Raw genomic sequence first — 17,588 nt, forward strand, 5'->3', positions numbered from 1 at the left:
GAACAGCAGCGGCACGAGCGGCGGGCGGGTGGAGCTCGGCCAATCGCGCGCTCCTCTCGGCGCCATTTTCGGAGGGTGTGAGGAGAACCAGTTGGGAGTTTGATGAAAGTGTAATATTTCCCCACCTCAGATAATACTTTTATATTCGTTACTATTTTTCTACGACTGGGGGTGGGTTCCGTGCGCACCGCTTCTGTTGAGAGAGCAGGTTCTCTCCTGTGGCGGTGGTTGGTGGCGCCAGGGGAAAGGGCCAGGTTTAGTGTCGGTGCGAAGTGAATTCAGCTTCGCGTCGACGCTGAGTCTCCCTGGGGGTGGTAGAGTCACGTCGCTTCGGCATTGGAGTGTAAATCCAGTACTTTGTCAAACGTGGTTAGCAAAGTGCTCAGGGAAGCTGTTGGACCCACTGGGCGCTTTGTAGGCCAATCTGACCGTAAATGTTTAAAGAGCTCCCACCCCCCAACTTCTGAACATTTAAATGTCTAACTTTTGGGAGATACCTGTGCTCAGTGTTTGTATTGAGGCACGAGGTGAGCTCTCCTGAATAAGGCAATAAAAGTTCCAGCCAGGCAGGAGCCAAGCAACGTCAAGGGTTTTGCCAGGCTGGTATTGTAAATGTGCAATATGTCATACCTCGGGTAGGATCTCTGGTTAAGCTGAGGTTGTGTTGAGACTAGCTGGGGTGGGGATCTCTGGGCTGAAGCTGGGTATGTGTGGAGCCATGCCTTGGAGTGAAGGGCTGGACATGCTGGTCAGGTCGTGGTCTGGTGGAGCTGAGGTTGTACGTGCTTCTTGATAGTGAATCTTGGCAATCATTCAAATGCAGAGACAGTCTGATCCTGAGATCTTCCTTCTCTGCACACTTCGGTGCTTGGAGTGTAGAACTGGTCTCAGAAAGGGAGTAAATTGCAGCAGCTATAACTTCCCGTGGAATGTGGCTATGTCCCTGGGTGGGTGGAGTGCGGGGTTGTGAGGATTTAACCAACCCACACACAGCTAAAGGAGCTTTTTATTTTCATTTAGTTGGTAAAGCAGAAATGCTTGGGAATTACAGACAAAGATCTGAAGAGAAATTATATAGTTTCAATTAAGTATTAAGGGGACTTCAATTATTCCAATATAGACTGGGACAGTTAGTGTAAAGGGCAAAGAGGAATTCCTGCAATGTGTTCAAGAGAACTTTCTGGAACAGTGTGTTTCCAGCCCAATCAGGAAGTAAACAGCACTTGAAAAAGTATGGGCTAATAAATGAAAGTCAGCATAGATTGTTAAAGGAAAATTGTGTTTGACTAACTTGATTGAGTTCTTTGATGAAGTAATGGGGAGTGTTGATGAGGGTAGTGAGGTTGATGTGTATATGGACTTTCAAAAGGCATTTGATAAAGTACCTCAGAATAGATTGTTAGCAAAATTAAAGCCCATGAGATTAAAGGGTCAGTGGCAGCATGGATACAAAATTGGCTAAGGGACAGAAAGCAGAGAGTATTGGTGAACGGTTGTTTTTCAGACTGGAGGGAAGTATACAATGGAGTTCCCCGGGGTCGGTATTAGGACCACTGCTCTCTTTGATATATATTAATGTCCTGGACTTGGGTATACAGGATATTAATTTCAAAGTTTGTAGATGAACATGAAACTCGTAAATGTAGTAAACAACGTGGAGGATAGTAACAGACTTCAGGAGGACATAGACAGACTGGTGAAATGGGCATACACATGGCAGATGAAATTTAACACAGAAGTGTGAAGAGATGCATTTTGGTGAGAAGAATGAAGAGAGGCAATATAAACTAAATGGTACAATTTTAAAGGGGGTGCAGGAACAGAGAGAGCTGGCAGTGCACATACACAAATCTTTGAAGGCGGAGTATTATGTTCAATTCTGGGCACCACACTTTAGGAAGGATGTCAAGGCCTTAGAGAGGGGGCAGAGGAGATTTACTGGAATGGTACCAGGGATGAGGAACTTCAGTTATGTGGAGAGTTTGGAGAAGCTGGGGTTGTTCTCCTTAGAACAGAGAAGGTTAAGGGGAGATTTGATAGAGGTGTTCAAAATCATGAATCGTTTTGGAGAAACTGTTTCCAGTGGCAGAAGGGCCGGTAACCAGAGGACACAAATTTTAAGGTGATCGGCAAAAGAACCAGAGGCCACATGAAGAAACGTTATTTTGTGCAGCATATTGTTGTGATCTGGAATGCACTGCTTGAAAGGGTGGTGGAAGCAGATTTAATAGTAACTTTCAAAAGAGAATTCGATAAATACTTGATGGGAAAAAATTCACAGGCTGTGGGGAAAGAGCAGGGAAATGGGACTAGTTGGATAGCTCTCTGAGCCGGCACAGGCATGATGGGCCGCAGGGCTTCCTCCTGTGCTGTACCTACTATGATCAGACATTTCCCTTATGGTTAGGTTGTTTTTATGGTATATTTTTCTGCAATAGTCACCTGTGCTATTTGGTAAAATAAATACAACATTGCTGTAGTTCATGTTATTTAACAGAGCTGTCAATACCAGGAGTAATTTCTATGATGGAAAATGTGCGATAAATCACAAACCCATTTAAACAAATGATTGAATGAGCCTTAACATCTTCTACTTAAACATTGAGAAGTCTGTTGACACCTGCCAGAGACTTTGCTCCCTTAACAATGATTCCATCAACTTCCCTGGTCACTCTCAGGCTCCACCAGACTGTTTGTAATCTGAAAGCCCTGTTTGACCTCAAGCCAAGTTTCTGTCCCCATATCCTCTCCATCACTAGACTACCTATTTCCACCATCTACCTCTACCACTACATCAGCCGTTCCGCCGCTGAAAAACCTCATTCATGTTTTTGTCACCTCCAGACTTGACTACTCCAATGCTTTCTTTGCTGGCCTCCCACTTTCCTCTTTCCACAACATCCAAAACACTGCTGCTCGTATCCAATCCCGCACGAAGCTCATTACACCCTTTCTCACTGACCTATGTCGGTTCATGGTCCGATAATGCCTGAAATTTAAAGTTCTTGTGTTTAAATTCTTCCATGGTCTTGTCCCATCCCTACCTCATTAACCCCTACCAGCTCTACAACCTCTCTTCATCGTTAGCTTCTGTTTGCCCCAACTCTTCCTTCCACTTCTCCCTCTTCAAGTCCCTCCTTAAGGTCCACCTCTTTATCCAAGCCTTTGATTACCCCTTCCCCTTTATTTTCATCTCAATGTCTTCTCCATGCCTCTGATGCACCTTGGAATGTTTTGTACATTAAAGGTGCTATATACATGTAAGTTGTGCAGTAATTTAACAATTTTAATAATATTTAACTTCTTTTAAAATTCTGTTTCACAGACAGGTCAGAGTTCAGTACCCAGCAAGATGAAAGAAAATTGTAGTTTTCAGTCTTTGTTCTTCAATAGTCTTCCTGACCTTCGAAAGTTGTGTGGTATAACAGTTGTTTTAAACTGTGATGATGCTGATGTGAGAAGTTTACAGATTATAACATGCAGGTAATGTAAACCACTCTGGAGATGTGAAAAAAATTTAAAGATGAAACATAATTTCTACTTTTAACAACTTAAATGCTCTTTTCCAGTCCTGTACATTCCAGTTCCTGTAACTGTGTCTCTAATCTCCCATTGCTTAAATCTTTCAATACTGAACTTTTTTGGATGCAATATGCAATTGTGTTTTTAAAATAGGTCGATATTATGGTAAGTTTCATTCATTTAAAAATAAACCCCCCATTATAAAAAGAGGGTGAATTTCATAAACACCAGTAACGCAAAACAGACTGATAGTAGATCAGTAGCCTGTTTTACACTGCCCCCTGATTTTCTTTTCCATTGAAGTCAACAGAGAAGAATATCGGGCGTGGTGTAAAATGGGTGGCCAATTTGCTATCAGCCCATTTTGTGCACTGGCATTGAGCAATTTCACCCCCTTAATGCCCCATAATGTGTCTGTCATAAAGGGAGATTTATAATTACTTCTTGTTACTTTGTGAAACACTTTGTTGGAAACATTCTAGGAGAAAATACTTTGTGCTAGTTAATCTACTGTGGCATTACTAACAGACTAAAGTAAATCAAAAATTGTGTCTGTCTCCCTATGCTAGGACTGCAGTGATGTTTTTCAGTCTTGTACATTCCTGTATTTCTATGTTAATGTAACTTATCTTCCACACTCTAATTCGTTCCATCTCCATTACTCGTTAGGTTTCTCTTCCATTCTCTCACTTTTTTATTTGTTCTCAGGATTTAAACAACATTGGTAAGGCCATATTTATTGCCTCCAGAAGGTAGTAGTGGGCCATCTTGAACCGCTGCAGTCCTTGTGACAATGTTCTTCCTGCAGTGGTGCTAGGCAAGGCATTCCAGGATATTGTCCCAGCAATGATGGAGGCCTATATATATGCCTAAGTCAGGATGGTATTTGTCTTTGAGGTAATGATGTTTCACAACATTACTGCTCTTGTTTTTCTCGGCGGTAGAAGTTGCAGGGAAGACAGGTGCTTTTCAAGTAACCTTGATGAGTTACTGCACTATAACCTGTGGATAGTATATTCTGCAACCACAGTGCACTGGTAGTGAAGGGGATGGATATTGAGTCCAGTGGTAAGGGCACCAATAAAACAAACTGCTCTGTCCTGGATGGAGTTGAGCTTCTTGATTGTTGTTGCAGCTGCACCATCCAGGCAAGTGGTGAGTATGCCATAACACTCCATTCTTGAACCTTGTAGATGACGGAGAGGTTTTGAGCAGTCAGGAGGTGAGTCAGTTATCGTAGAGCATCCAGCCTCTGCTCTTGCAATCACAATGATGATGTGGCTGGTCCAGTTTAGTTTTTGCTCAGTTGTGACCCTCAAGATGTTGATGACGGGACTCGACAATGTTGGTGCCATTGAAAGTCTGGCGGAGATGGTTGGACTATCCCTTGATCAAAGTGATCATTACCTGGCAAGTATGTGGTGCAAATGGTGCCTGCAACTTGATAACATCCAGGCTTGGATTGGCCAGGTTCTTCTGTAGGCTGGCATCGGTTGCTTCATTATTGAAGAAGTTGTGAATAGAGCTGAATACTGGAATTGCCAGCAAACAGCCCCACTCCTGACCTCGTGGTAGAGGGAAGGTAATTGATATGACAGCTAAAGATGCTAGGCTGAGGACGCTTCCATGAGCAACTCCTGCAGTGATGTCCTCGGGCTGTGATAACTGGCCGCTGACAACCACAATTGTCTTCCTTTGAGTCAATTGTGACTCCAGCCACTGGAGGGTTTTCCCTTTGACCCTCATTGACTTCAGTTTCTTAGGCCTCCTTGGTGCCATACTTGGTTGAATGCTGCATTGATGTTGAGGGTAGCTACACTTATCTCTCCTCTGGCATTCAGTCCTTGCGTCCATGTCTGTGGTGATATTATTTATGCCATTTCTCTGGGGGTTTCGCCAATCTCCTGCTTTCTACTATTCTCTTTTTTTTCTAAATCGCTTCACCTTGCTACCTCTCTTCCATCTTCAAAAACCTCCTCAAAACTCAATCTCTTTGGCTGTGTCTTTGGTTATCTCCCCTAACTTGTCCCGTCTCCTGCAGTGTCCACTGCTCTTCTGTTAATGTATCTTGTTGCATTTTGTTCTGTAGAAGATGCATATGTAAGTGTAAGTTGTCATTTCTGGAATTCCTCCGCAATGAACTGTTGTGGCCCTATCTCTATCCCACATTCCCTTCTGGTACCGTTCCCCACTGGAAGAACAAGATCATGAATTTACCCGTATACCTTTTTCCCTGTCAGCAGTTTTTTTTTCCTTCCACTTTGGCTGCTTTTGCTGTCCCCAACCTGGGGGGCATCAATGCTGCCAGTTGTCGTGCCCTAGCTACTGCCCTGCTTGAGGTCAGCTAATTTAACCCAGACTGGTGATTCAATGTGGGACCTGTATGTCTAAGCAGCTGAGCCATGAGGTAAGCTCCCACTTGCATATACTTGTGGAGCTCTGCATATGTGGAGCTACTCATATTGGTTGTAAGTGAAATTTCCAGTTTTACAAAAAATATCAGAGACTGGATAATGCATTGGGTTCGACATTACCCTTTGATCTCTGAGACCTTGGTTCAAATCCAGCTCAAATTGTTGGGAAGATGGTCTCTGCTGTCTGTGAGGGTCCTAAATTAAATGAGTTTGGACAGACTTGATCTAGTCCCTAATAGGCATGGGTCCACAGCTCAAATCTGCCGTTAATTTGAGGCTAATTGATAATGTTCCGCAGAGATGCCACAAGATAGCTAATGTAGCAGTATATGTTTTTCTGAGGCTGAGGCTGTCCCATCTTGTTGGGGAGTAATGGGAGTTTTACATTGATTTTTAAGCATGCTATTCCTGATCTGGGAGTGCTTGGTGCTCACAGTGGATGGCCAAAATTTAAAGTGTTTCATTGTCCAGCACTAACTTTGATGAGTGCAAGGTTAATGTTTGTTAGCAGATTTCTCCTGTTACTGTCTCAACTATGGGTTGTTAATCCTTCAACAAGAACTTCTGCTTGATTCTAGCCCGAGTGGTTATAAAATAGCTAGTTTAATGGATTGACTTACAACACAGTTGCACTACAGCTATCTTCAACATTACATTCAAGGGTATGATGGTTATAATACAACTGCCTACAGATTACATTAATGACAAACAATCACTACAACTTGACCTGTCCACAAATCCAGGTAGATCAGAATTGACCTTTGCGGACTGTCTGTAGCAATGGACTTCCAACTGTCCCCTCTTGAGAGCTCTAATTTTGGGAGGGAGCATGCCCTGTCTTTATATTATTCGGCTGTGTTGTTCTGTACGTAATACCAGTGGTGCTTATCTCATGGTCGTGAACCATCCCATTTTTACTCTCAAACCACCATGGATTTCTGCTGCACAAACAGTTTGTTCCACGTCAACCTTGAACATGGCTCCTGTGATGTCTATTGTTTACAGTATGTGGTTTCTTTAGCAACCACATCTCTTGTTTTAGTATAAACCATCTTCTGACATTAATGTTATTTATTCTATGGCCTCCTGATGTTTTGTATGAATTGTCCTTGTTCTCTGAGATGCTGAACGTTTGCCCTCCTTTTTTCTATGCTTGTTTTAAACCATGTTCTTACAATGTTTTAAAAAAAAAATTGCATTCAAGAAAAAAGAGTTGATAAGATAGTAGGCTCTTTTCCTCAGTTGGAAAGTTATAGACGCTCAGGAGACATGGGGTAAATTTTAAATTTTAACATGGCGGCGGAAACTCAGCGGGGGTAACCCGGAAATATTTTGCGTGTGGGTGTACTGCGCACCTGAATGATGTGCTGGGAACTGGAGTATTTAAAAGTCCATTACAGCCATGGATTTTGAGGGAGAAAGGAGAAATTTGAAGAATTGCAGCATCAAAGGACGAAGCCAGGAACCCGGTTTAGTGACTCTTCATTTGAGTTGCTACTGGCCGGTGTGAGGAGCAAGAGGAACATGCTGTACCCGGGTGATAGGAGGAAGCGCCCCACCTCTGCCACCAAGAAGGCCTGACTCGAGGTGGCAGAGGAGCTGAGCAGCAGGAGCACCGTGGCAAGGACGTAGGTGCAGTGCAAGAAGTGCTTTAATGATCTAACCAGGTCAGGAAAAGTGAGTACAGTTGCTGATTCGCCTACATCCTGTGGTGTTCATTACCCCTCCCCTCTCACTCTGTGTTGGCAAGCTTACTCCATCACATCACTCCTCTCACCCACTTAAGTCTTATTATCAACTTCACTTTCTGAGCACCTCCTCACTTCCCCATTTGTGAACCTCTGTCTGTAGGCCCTCTCACATGAGTACTGCCTCCTGCGACCTTGGCCCCTCTGTTGGTCCCCTCTCTGCTCTTCTGTAGGTCATTGTGACGCACCTCTGTCTTGTGGGACCTGCAACGCCCAGAACTGCACACCGTGCCTGCTGCGGATGGTGATGTGCCTCCTCCTCAAATGTACTGTAGAATAAATCTATTTGCACCCCCTCCATCCTGATGTCAGTTTGAGGGGGTCCAAAATGTAGGTAAATATGTCTGAACACAAGAATTCTGAGTGTGAACAAAGAAATCTCAGTCTAAACACACAGAAGTCCCAGCCAAAGATTTGTTTGAGAGAACTGATTGCCCTGCTACAAAAACTCACCTTTTATAAGAGACCATAAGAGATAGGAGCAGGAGTAGGCCATTCGGCCCCTCGAGCCTGCTCTGCCATTTAGTGAGTTCATGGCTGATCTGATTTTTACCTCAACTCTACTTTCCTGCCCTTTCCCCATATCCTTTGACTCCCTTGCTGATCAAAATTTTTTAACTCAGCCTTGAATGTATTCAGTGACTCAGCCTCCACAGCTTTTTGGGGTAAAGAATTCCAAAGATTCACGACCCTCTGGGAGGAGAAATTCCTCCTCATTTCCATCTTAGACGGGCGCCCCCTTTTCTTCACGTGTCAATCACTAGTTTGCGGACGATTCAAAGCTAGGTGGGAAAGTAAGCCGTGAGGAGGACAAAGAGTCTGCAAAGGGATTAAGGTTAAGTGAATGGACAAGAAGATGGCAGGTGGAGTATAATGTGGGGAAATGTGAAGTTATTCACTTTGGTAGGAAGAATAGAAAGGCAGTGCTTTTTTTAAATGGTGAGAAACTAGTAAATGTTGGTGTTCAGAGAGACTTGGGTGTCCTTGTACAAGAAACACAAAAAGTTAGCATGCAGGTACAGCAGGCATTAGGAAAGCAAATGGCATGTTAGCCTTTATTGCAAGAGGGTTGGAGTATAAGAGTAAAGAAGTCTTACTACAATTGTACAGGGCTTTGGTGAGACCTCACCTGGAGTACTGTGTACAGTTTTTTTTCTCCTTTATCTAAGGAAGGATATACTTGCCTTAGAATTGGTGCAACGAAGGCTCACTTGATTAATTCCTGGGATGAGAGGGTCCTCCTATGAGGCGAGGTTGAGTAGAATGGGCCTATAGTCTCCAGTTTAGAAGAATGAGGTGATCTCATTGAAACAACATATAAGATTCTGAGAAGGCTTGACAGGGTAGATGCTGAGAAGCTGTTTCCCCTGGCTGCAGAGTCTAGAACTAGAGGGCATAGTCGCAGGATAAGGGGTAAGGGGTCAGCCGTTTAAGACTGAGATCAGGAGGAATTTCTTCACTCAAGGTTGTGAATCTTTGGAATTCTCTACCCCAGAGGGCTGTGGATGCTTAGTCATTGAGTATATTCAAGGCTGAGATACATAGATTTTTGGACGCTAGGGAAATCGAGGAATGTGGGGATTGGGCAGGAAAATGGATTTGAGGTTGAAGATCCTCCATGATCTGATTGAATGGCGGAGTGGGCTCGAGGGGCCGTATGACCTACTCCTGCTCCTATTTCTTATGTTCTTAAAGGTCCAAATGAGGACCGGCTAGAAGTCACCTCAGTTTCCATGGCATGTTTCAGTGGCCACTGGAGACACATTCAGGAGAAGTTAAAATGATTTCTGTAAGTGAATACACAAAAAGTTAACAGGATTAAATACTTTAAAGACCAAATTAGTCCTTTAAATATCGGCCGCCGGCTTTAAGTGCCGACGGGGCTTCTGGATGTCAGAAGCATGCGTGCATCCAAACGCGTCTAGATCAAAACCGGAAGTAGGCGCATTGGAGCTGGGATGTGGTCCTGCTCCGAAAACGGAGTATTATTATTACCAACCCACATGTTCTTGGGGGTTAAAGTTTACCCCATAATTTAAAAAGTCTGCTTTGTACTGCGTGACATTATACTGTGGCCAATGCACAGTGCTAGTAGTGCAAGATAATCTTTTTAAAGTATGGTGCAAAAGATCATACTGCACTGATGCCAATCAAACAGGGTCTAAAAAAGCGATGGTCGTCGCCCATTTTGCGAATGCACACTGCGAAGGCATCAGCTTGCCATGTTATCAGGGTGTGGAAGTCCTGAGGTCTACTCTCAGGAATAGCTTGCTTAACCCTGAAGGCTAATTATGGACTGCAGATTTATTTGGAAGACGGGTCAGCTGGAGTGCCCAAACAGTTAGCAGTGGGCACTGAAGGGGAGTCCCATTGCAGAGGAGGAAAAACTTCCTTCTGAGTGGCGCTCTCCATATGCTGCTCCAGTTTTTTAAGGTTTGCAACAGTCAAATACTGCAAGGGGACTGAAGTTGCCACTGCCTTTTCTGCCTGCAAAAAATGGTGGTACACTAACGGCAGCCAGCAGTCCTTTACTGGCTTGTTGGTACCCGACATTCCAATCCCCAACCAAAATGGCACTTTTAGTTTGTGATGCATTCCTTTCTGGGAGTGCCACAAAAATATGATGAATATTGTTCCTTGTGCTGCTGTGCCAGGATCACTTTATTGGCCCCACGGTTTGATTGGGGCATCACTATGTTACACATCTTGAGGAAAAATAGAAAAAAATTAATCCTGATCAGAGATACAATATTTTAAAATGGTATTTGATGGAAGATCAAAAACACTGTTCTAGGTTCTCACTGAATTGCTCAGCCATACTGAGCCAATCAAAAGCAAATGGAAGTGTATTGAAAACAAAAAAAGCATAGCCAAAGAAGAATGTAAAGTACTATTCCAAAAACTATTTCACTGAAGTTTTTGTTTGAACACATGGTGCAAAATGCCACCAAGACAGTTTGTTATTTTGCAGTGTAACTAACTTGGGGGTCAGAGTCTAACACTCCTGTAAAATTATCAACCGGCGCTTTTAATTTTGTAGTTCTCATTTCAGGCAAGTGACATGATACCAGCCTCCGAGTGCTGCTTCCCCCACCGCCCCCCCCCGCCCCCAGGCCCCATTCACATCTTGCATATTCTCCATCAGACTTCAATAAGAAGAACTGGCTAGTCTGGCAATAGATCAGAAGGTCCACCAAAAGTAGATCTCCGCTGCTGTTGGAACAATATATGTCAGTACTTTTATATTTCCTGATTCAGCTGAAGGGAGAATGTGTGTCTGCATCAGCTGCACTTTTAAAATGTAAAAGCAGCTTATGAATGTTCTGAAGATTTATGCTACTTTTTAAAACAGCACAGCCCCCAGTCTATGTGGAAATGTGTCACACAAATCCTTTCAAGCCGATTACTTCTCTGGATCACTATTAATGTTACCTTACTGTTTGCTGTTTTATAAAATGTTGTCTCCAGTGGCCTTTTACTAGTACAATTGAACTGTAGGGTTATGAAATTTAAGAATGCTTCTTATACAAACCTAATTGAGTAAATAATGTACATTCTTTTTAAATTGCCATTTTCCAGTAAACAATAACAAGGTACTCAGGGAAGTAAGCCCCTTTTTATTCTTACAGGGAACTGCTGTTTCTTTATCCAGAAATTCTTGCTTGTCCAGGAGAATATAAAGAAATTATAGTGGTAATGTCAGTGAGTATGAATTTTAATGAGTATTACTGTTGATGGATTGAGATGACTACATATGCATACTTAATGTAACAGATATTAATTACATAAAAAGGGTTAACATGAAAATGACCTCCTGTAAAGTTGACTATTTGGCAACTGAAACCTGAAAAATTGATTGTACCAGTAGGAAAATTTATATTCATAAAGTAAATTCTTTGAAAATAGAGCATGAGTTATTCGTTTTACGCTTCTGTGAAGCGCCTATGGATATATTTCTATGTTAAAGGTGCTATATAAATGCAAATTGTTGTTTAGAAGTTTCTCTCCTTCCTTAAAGGTAGTGGGGTTGAATTTAGTCTTGTGGGTGGAAGTAACAGAAGGCAGGTGTGGCAAGTTGAGCACTTACCTGAGTTGACAAATGCTGAACCTGCCTGAGTTTCTGAATTCAGCCTGATTTTAACATATTGTGGGCAAGCAATAGGCAGAAATGTACCTCTGATTGGCAGATTGCCCATTTGTGAAAAAGCTGCAGATCTTAAAGGCTTGCAGCAATTTAAAGGGGCACTGTTGCAGGAGTGGGGAAAGCTGAATAAGAATGATTGTCACCCTGCAGCCATGTCGAACAGCAGTGCACCCCAGTTTTCCAATACAGCTGTAGAAATTTTATTAGAACAAACATGGATAACACTTTACATAGGAACATAGGAACAGGAGTAGGCCATTCAGCCCCTCGTGCCTGCTCCGCCATTTGATAAGATCATGGCTGATCTGTGATCTAACTCCATGGGCCTGATGTTACCAGGGCTGCGGGTTCTTGGCGGGGGGGGGGGCTATCTCCGGCGAAATCAGTCAGCCACCCGCGCGATCGTAGCCCAATTGGATCCACTTACCTTGTCCTCCGGGTTCCCCACTGCTGATCTGCGCGTCGGGCGGGCTGCGCATGCGCAGTAAGATCTGTCAGCTGGAGGAGCTCTATTTAAAGGGGCAGTCCTCCACTGACAGATGCTGCAACAAACAGAAAAAATTACAGCATGGAGCAGCCCAGGGGGAAGGCTGCTCCCAGTTTAATGATGCCTCACTCCAGGTATCATTGGATGGGGTGAGGAGGAGGGGGAGGACAGAGATCTTGCCCCCCTGCGGGCGGGAGGAAGCGGCCTGCCTCTGCCACCAGGAAGGCCTGGCTCGAGGTGGCAGAGGAGGTCACCTGCACCACCAACATATCGCCCACCTGCATACAATGCAGGAGGCGCTCCAATGACCTCAGTAGGTCAGCCGAAGTGAGTACACTTACTCTTTCACCTACACTCCGTCTGCCACATCACCGCCCCCACCCCACATCTCCTTCTGCACTGCCAACACTACTCTGTCACATCACCCCTCATACCCACTCAAACCTCATCCTCATCTTAACTGCACCTACTCACCTCGTCAGTACTCATCCCGCCACTACCACTCAACCCAATCCTCATACAGTCTCATGGCTCTATCTCATACTCACCCTCTCATGCATCTTTTTCACGGTCAGCCTCACTCAACCTGCCACTACCTGTGCTGCAGCCATAGGGCATGCATCAGATATGAGCAGTAGGCAGCGTAAGGCAAACGTGTCATGAGCATGAAGGGGATGCACAAGGGTGTTTGAGAGTTTGTCATGGTTTTTACTTATATTGAATTTCTGACCAACTCACATTACATATTATATTGGCACCACTACTGCCATGTCTTTGCGAATCTTGTCTGGTTTGTGCAATAATGCCCTTTCCTGAGGATCACTATGAAGACCCACATCTGATGCCACCCATTGTGTCACTGCAGAGTGGGTGTGGGTGTATTTGCAGGGCTCTTTTGTGCAGACAGCTGAGAGACGTCGGCGATGTCCCCGGTTGCACCCTGGAAGGATGCGGAGGAGAAGTTGTTGAGGGCAGTGGTGACTTTGACAGCAACAGGTAAGAAGATAGTGCTCGGGCCAGCCAGGAGCAGCTTGGCATGAAGGAGGCTGCAGATGTCCACGACTACATGTCGAGTGACTCTGAGCCTCCGTGTGCACTGCTGCTCAGAGAGGTCCAGGAAGCTGAGCCTCGGTCTGTGGACCCTGTGGCGAGGGTAGTGCCCTCTGCGACGCATCTCTCTCTGCGGTAGCCCTCCCTCCTGCTGTACAGGTGGATGTGTCACAGCACTCTGTTGTGGAGCTCCACGTGTCAGAGGTGGATGGCGAGGCTGGTGATGCTGTTCGCCCTCCGAGGAGGTCATGACTGTAGCTACGGTGGCCCCCATCCGGAAGATGTACATCTGAGGGGATCCGCAAGGTAGGTACATGCCTCTGGACCCCGGGGTAAGTGTGCAAGTTGGTGACTTTGATTGTCAGGAGGAAGGTGGTGGAGGCCAAACTTTGTCCCAAGTGACAGAGTGGCCTCCTGCAATGGGTGAGGGTCTCCCCTCGCCACCTGTCAAATGGACCTTTGCAGCTGCCACAGGCTGACAGCTGCAACAGGTCCATTTGAACTGGGAGTGTTTCCCCCAGTGTGGGAAACAGTCCCAGTTTGCTTTAAAACCCCACCCCTCCTCACATAATTCCTTAATCAGGTCAGTTAATGACCTGAACCAGCAAAGTAAATAGCTTCAAGTGGCATCCCGCTGGCTTTAATTGCCTGCGGGATTCCCACCAGCGGAGGCTGCGCGCGCATGCCAGCGCGTCAGTGGGGAACCCGGAAGTGTGTGGGTTGGAGTCGGGCTCCCAACCCACTCCGGGATTCTCCGATTTTCGGAGCCCCCCTGCCAGGAACGCACCCGATAGCGGGTGCTAAAATGATGCCCCATATACCTGCCTTTGGCCCATATCCCTTAATACCTTTGGTTGCCAAAAAGCTATCTATTTCAGATTTAAATTTAGCAATTGAGCTAGTATCAATTCCGTTTGCGGAAGAGAGTTACAAACTTCTACAATCCTTTGTGTGTAGAAATGTTTTCTAAACTCGCTCCTGAAAGGTCTGGCTCTAATTTTTAGACTTTGCTCCCTACTCCTAAAATCCCCAACCAGCGGAAATAGTTTCTCTCCATCCACCCTATCTGTTCCCCTTAATATCTTATAAACTTCGATCAGATCACCCCTTAACCTTCGAAACCCTAGAGAGTACAACCCCAATTTGTGTAATCTCTCCTCGTAACTTAACCCTTGAAGTCCGGGTATCATTCTAGTAAACCTACGCTGCACTCCCTCCAAGGCCAATATGTCCTTCCAAAGGTGCGGTGCCCAGAACTGCTCACAGTACTCCAGGTGCGGTCTAACCAGGGTTTTGTATAGCTGCAGCATAACTTCTGCCCCCTTGTATTCTAGTCCTCTAGATATAAAGGCCAGCATTCCATTAGCCGCCTTGATTATTTTCTGCACCTGTTCATGACACTTCAATGATCTATGTACCTGAACCCATAAGTCCCTTTGGACATCCACTGTTTTTAACTTTTTACCATTTAGAAAGTACCCTGTTCTATCCTTTTTTGATCCAAAGTGGATGACCTCACATTTGCCGACATTGAATTCCATTTGCCACAGTTTTGCCCATTCACCTAATCTATCAATATCGCTTTGTAATTTTATGTTACCAATCTTTGTGTCATCGGCAAACTTAGATATGAGACTTTCTATGCCTTCATCTAAGTCGTTAATAAATATTGTGAATAATTGAGGCCCCAAGACAGATCCCTGTGGGACTCCACTAGTCACATCCTGCCAGTGTGAGTACCTACCCATTATCCCTACTCTCTGTCGCCTTTCGCTCAGCCAACTTCCTAACCAAGTCCGTACTTTTCCCTCGATTCCATGGGCTTCTATCTTAGCTATTAGTCTCTTATGTGGGACCTTATCAAATGCCTTCTGAAAGTCCATATAAATAACATCCATTGACATTCCCCTGACCACTACTTTAGTCACCTCTTCAAAAAATTCAATCAGGTTTGTCAGGCACGACCTACCTTTCACAAATCCATGCTGGCTCTCTCTGATTAACTGAAAATTCTCGGTGTTCAGTCACCCTATCCTTAATTATAGACTCCAGCATTTTCCCCACAACAGATATTAGGCTAACTGGTCGATAATTCCCCGGTTTCGCTCGCTCTCCTTTCTTAAAAAGCGGAGTGACATGTGCAATTTTCCAATCTAGAGGGACAGTTCCTGAATCTAGAGAACTTTGAAAGATTATAGTTAGGGCATCTGCAATCTGCTCACCTACTTCCTTTAAAACCCTGGGATGGAAACCATCTGGTCCTGGGGATTTGTCACTCTTTAGTGCTATTATTTTCTTCATTACTGTTGCTTTACTTATGTTAATTTTATCGAGTCCCTGTCCCCGATTCAATATAAGTTTTCTTGGGATTTCCGGCATGCTATCCTCTTTTGACTGTAAATACTGATGCAAAGTAATTGTTCAACATGTCCGCCATTTCCCCATTGTCAATGACAATATCCCCACTTTCAGTTTTTAAGGGGCCAACACTGCTCCTGACCACCCTCTTTTTCCTAATATAACTCTAAAAGTTCTTCGTATTGGTTTTGATATCCCTTGCGAGTTTCTTTTCATACTCTCTTTTTGTAGCTCTTACTATCTGTTTTGTGACCCTTTGTTGATCTTTGTATCTTTCCCATTCACCAGGATCTGTGCCATTTTTTGCCTTTTTGTATGCCCTTTCCTTATGTCTTATACTGTCCCTTACCTCTTTAGTTGTCCATGGCTGTTTTTTTTGGCAAGTAGAGTTCTTGTCCCTCAGGGGTATAAACGTTAAATGTTTCTTTAAACATTTCCCACTGATCATCAGTCGTTTTACCCATTAACAGATTTGCCCAGTTTACTGTGGACAGTCTCTGTCTCATCCCATTGAAGTCGGCCTTGCCCAAGTCTAGAATCTTAGCAGCTGATTCACTTTTTTCCCTTTCAAACACTACATTGAACTCGATCATGTTATGATCACTATTGGATAGATGTTCACGCTCAGTTAAGCTGTTAACTAAATCTGGTTCATTGCTCATTACTAAATCTAGTATGGCTTGCCCCCTTGTTGCCTCTAGGACATACTGCTGTAGAAAACTATCCCGGACACACTCAAGAAATTCACTACCTTTCTGACAGTTGCTAGTCTGCTTTTCCCAATCTATGTGAAGGTTAAAGTCCCTCATTAAGACCACTATGCCTTTGTTACACGCTTGTCTAATCTCTGCATTTATACAATCTAGCACTTCAGAGCTGCTGCCAGGGCTCCTATATACAACTCCCACTATAGTCTTGGATCCTTTCCTATTTCTCAACTCAACCCATAAGGTCTCTGTTGGCTGCTTACATCTCATTATATCCTCCTTTATCATTGAAGTGATTTCATCTCTAATCATTAAGGCTACTCCTCCCCCTCTTCCATTTTCCCTATCTCTCCTGTAGACCTTATAACCTGGTATATTAAAGGCGCTGTATATATGCAAGTTGTTGTTGAGCGAGATTCTCTTTCCTGCCGCTAGTCGTCGTATGTCACACCAAGTAGGTCAGGATACCTGCCAGAAGATGTCGGCCCATGTAAATGCAAACAGCATTGTTCCTCGGACTTGGCTGCAGTGCTACAAAAAAAATTAATAATCTCACCAGGTGTGCCAAGGTGGGTTCTCTAATGATGCTTTACATTAATATAATGGATTAAGTATGAATGCTATCACCCTCTCATTACAATCTTGCATTACTTTGAAGGCGTCAAATGATTGCCCAAAATGCACCAGATAAGACTTCACCCTACCTCCCTTTCCTGCTTAAAAACTCCTTTCCTTACATCCTGAATTGCTGTTCCCCCTGGTAGCATTCTCGTGAATCTGCGCTGCACTCCTTCCAAGGCCAATATATCCTTCCTAAAGTTCGGTGCCCAGAACTGTACACAGTACACCACATGCCTAACCAGGGCTTTGTATAGCTTTGTAAAACTTTCTCCCCTTTTATATTCTAGCCCTCTAGATATAAAGGCTAACATTACATTAGCCTTTTTGATTTTTTTTTGTACTTGACCACCATATTCTAAATCTCTTTGGACCACCATTATTCCTAGCTTTTCGCCATTTAAAAATACTCTGATCTATTCTTCTTTGGTCCAAAAAGATGACCTCACACTTGGCTGCATTGAAATCCATCTGCCACAGTTTAGCCCACTCACTTAATCTATCAATGTCTCTGTAATTTTATGCTAATGTCTAAACAGC

The 17,588-nt window shown here is 44.1% G+C and overlaps 1 protein-coding gene across 1 annotated transcript in view; it reads left to right on the plus strand.

Annotated features, from left to right (window-relative positions):
- The window catches only part of LOC137308622 (uncharacterized protein C18orf63-like), a 62,968-nt gene continuing 45,380 nt past the window's right edge, over positions 1-17,588 (plus strand). The window contains exons 1-3 of the mRNA XM_067977232.1: positions 1-110; positions 3,326-3,483; positions 11,314-11,386. Of these exons, the coding sequence (XP_067833333.1) occupies positions 3,353-3,483; positions 11,314-11,386 (204 nt within the window). The 5' untranslated portion in view covers positions 1-110; positions 3,326-3,352. The remainder of the gene's footprint in view (positions 111-3,325; positions 3,484-11,313; positions 11,387-17,588) is intronic.

Source organism: Heptranchias perlo, chromosome 3 (genome assembly GCF_035084215.1).
Source record: "Heptranchias perlo isolate sHepPer1 chromosome 3, sHepPer1.hap1, whole genome shotgun sequence".
NCBI classification, from domain to species: Eukaryota; Metazoa; Chordata; class Chondrichthyes; order Hexanchiformes; family Hexanchidae; genus Heptranchias; species Heptranchias perlo.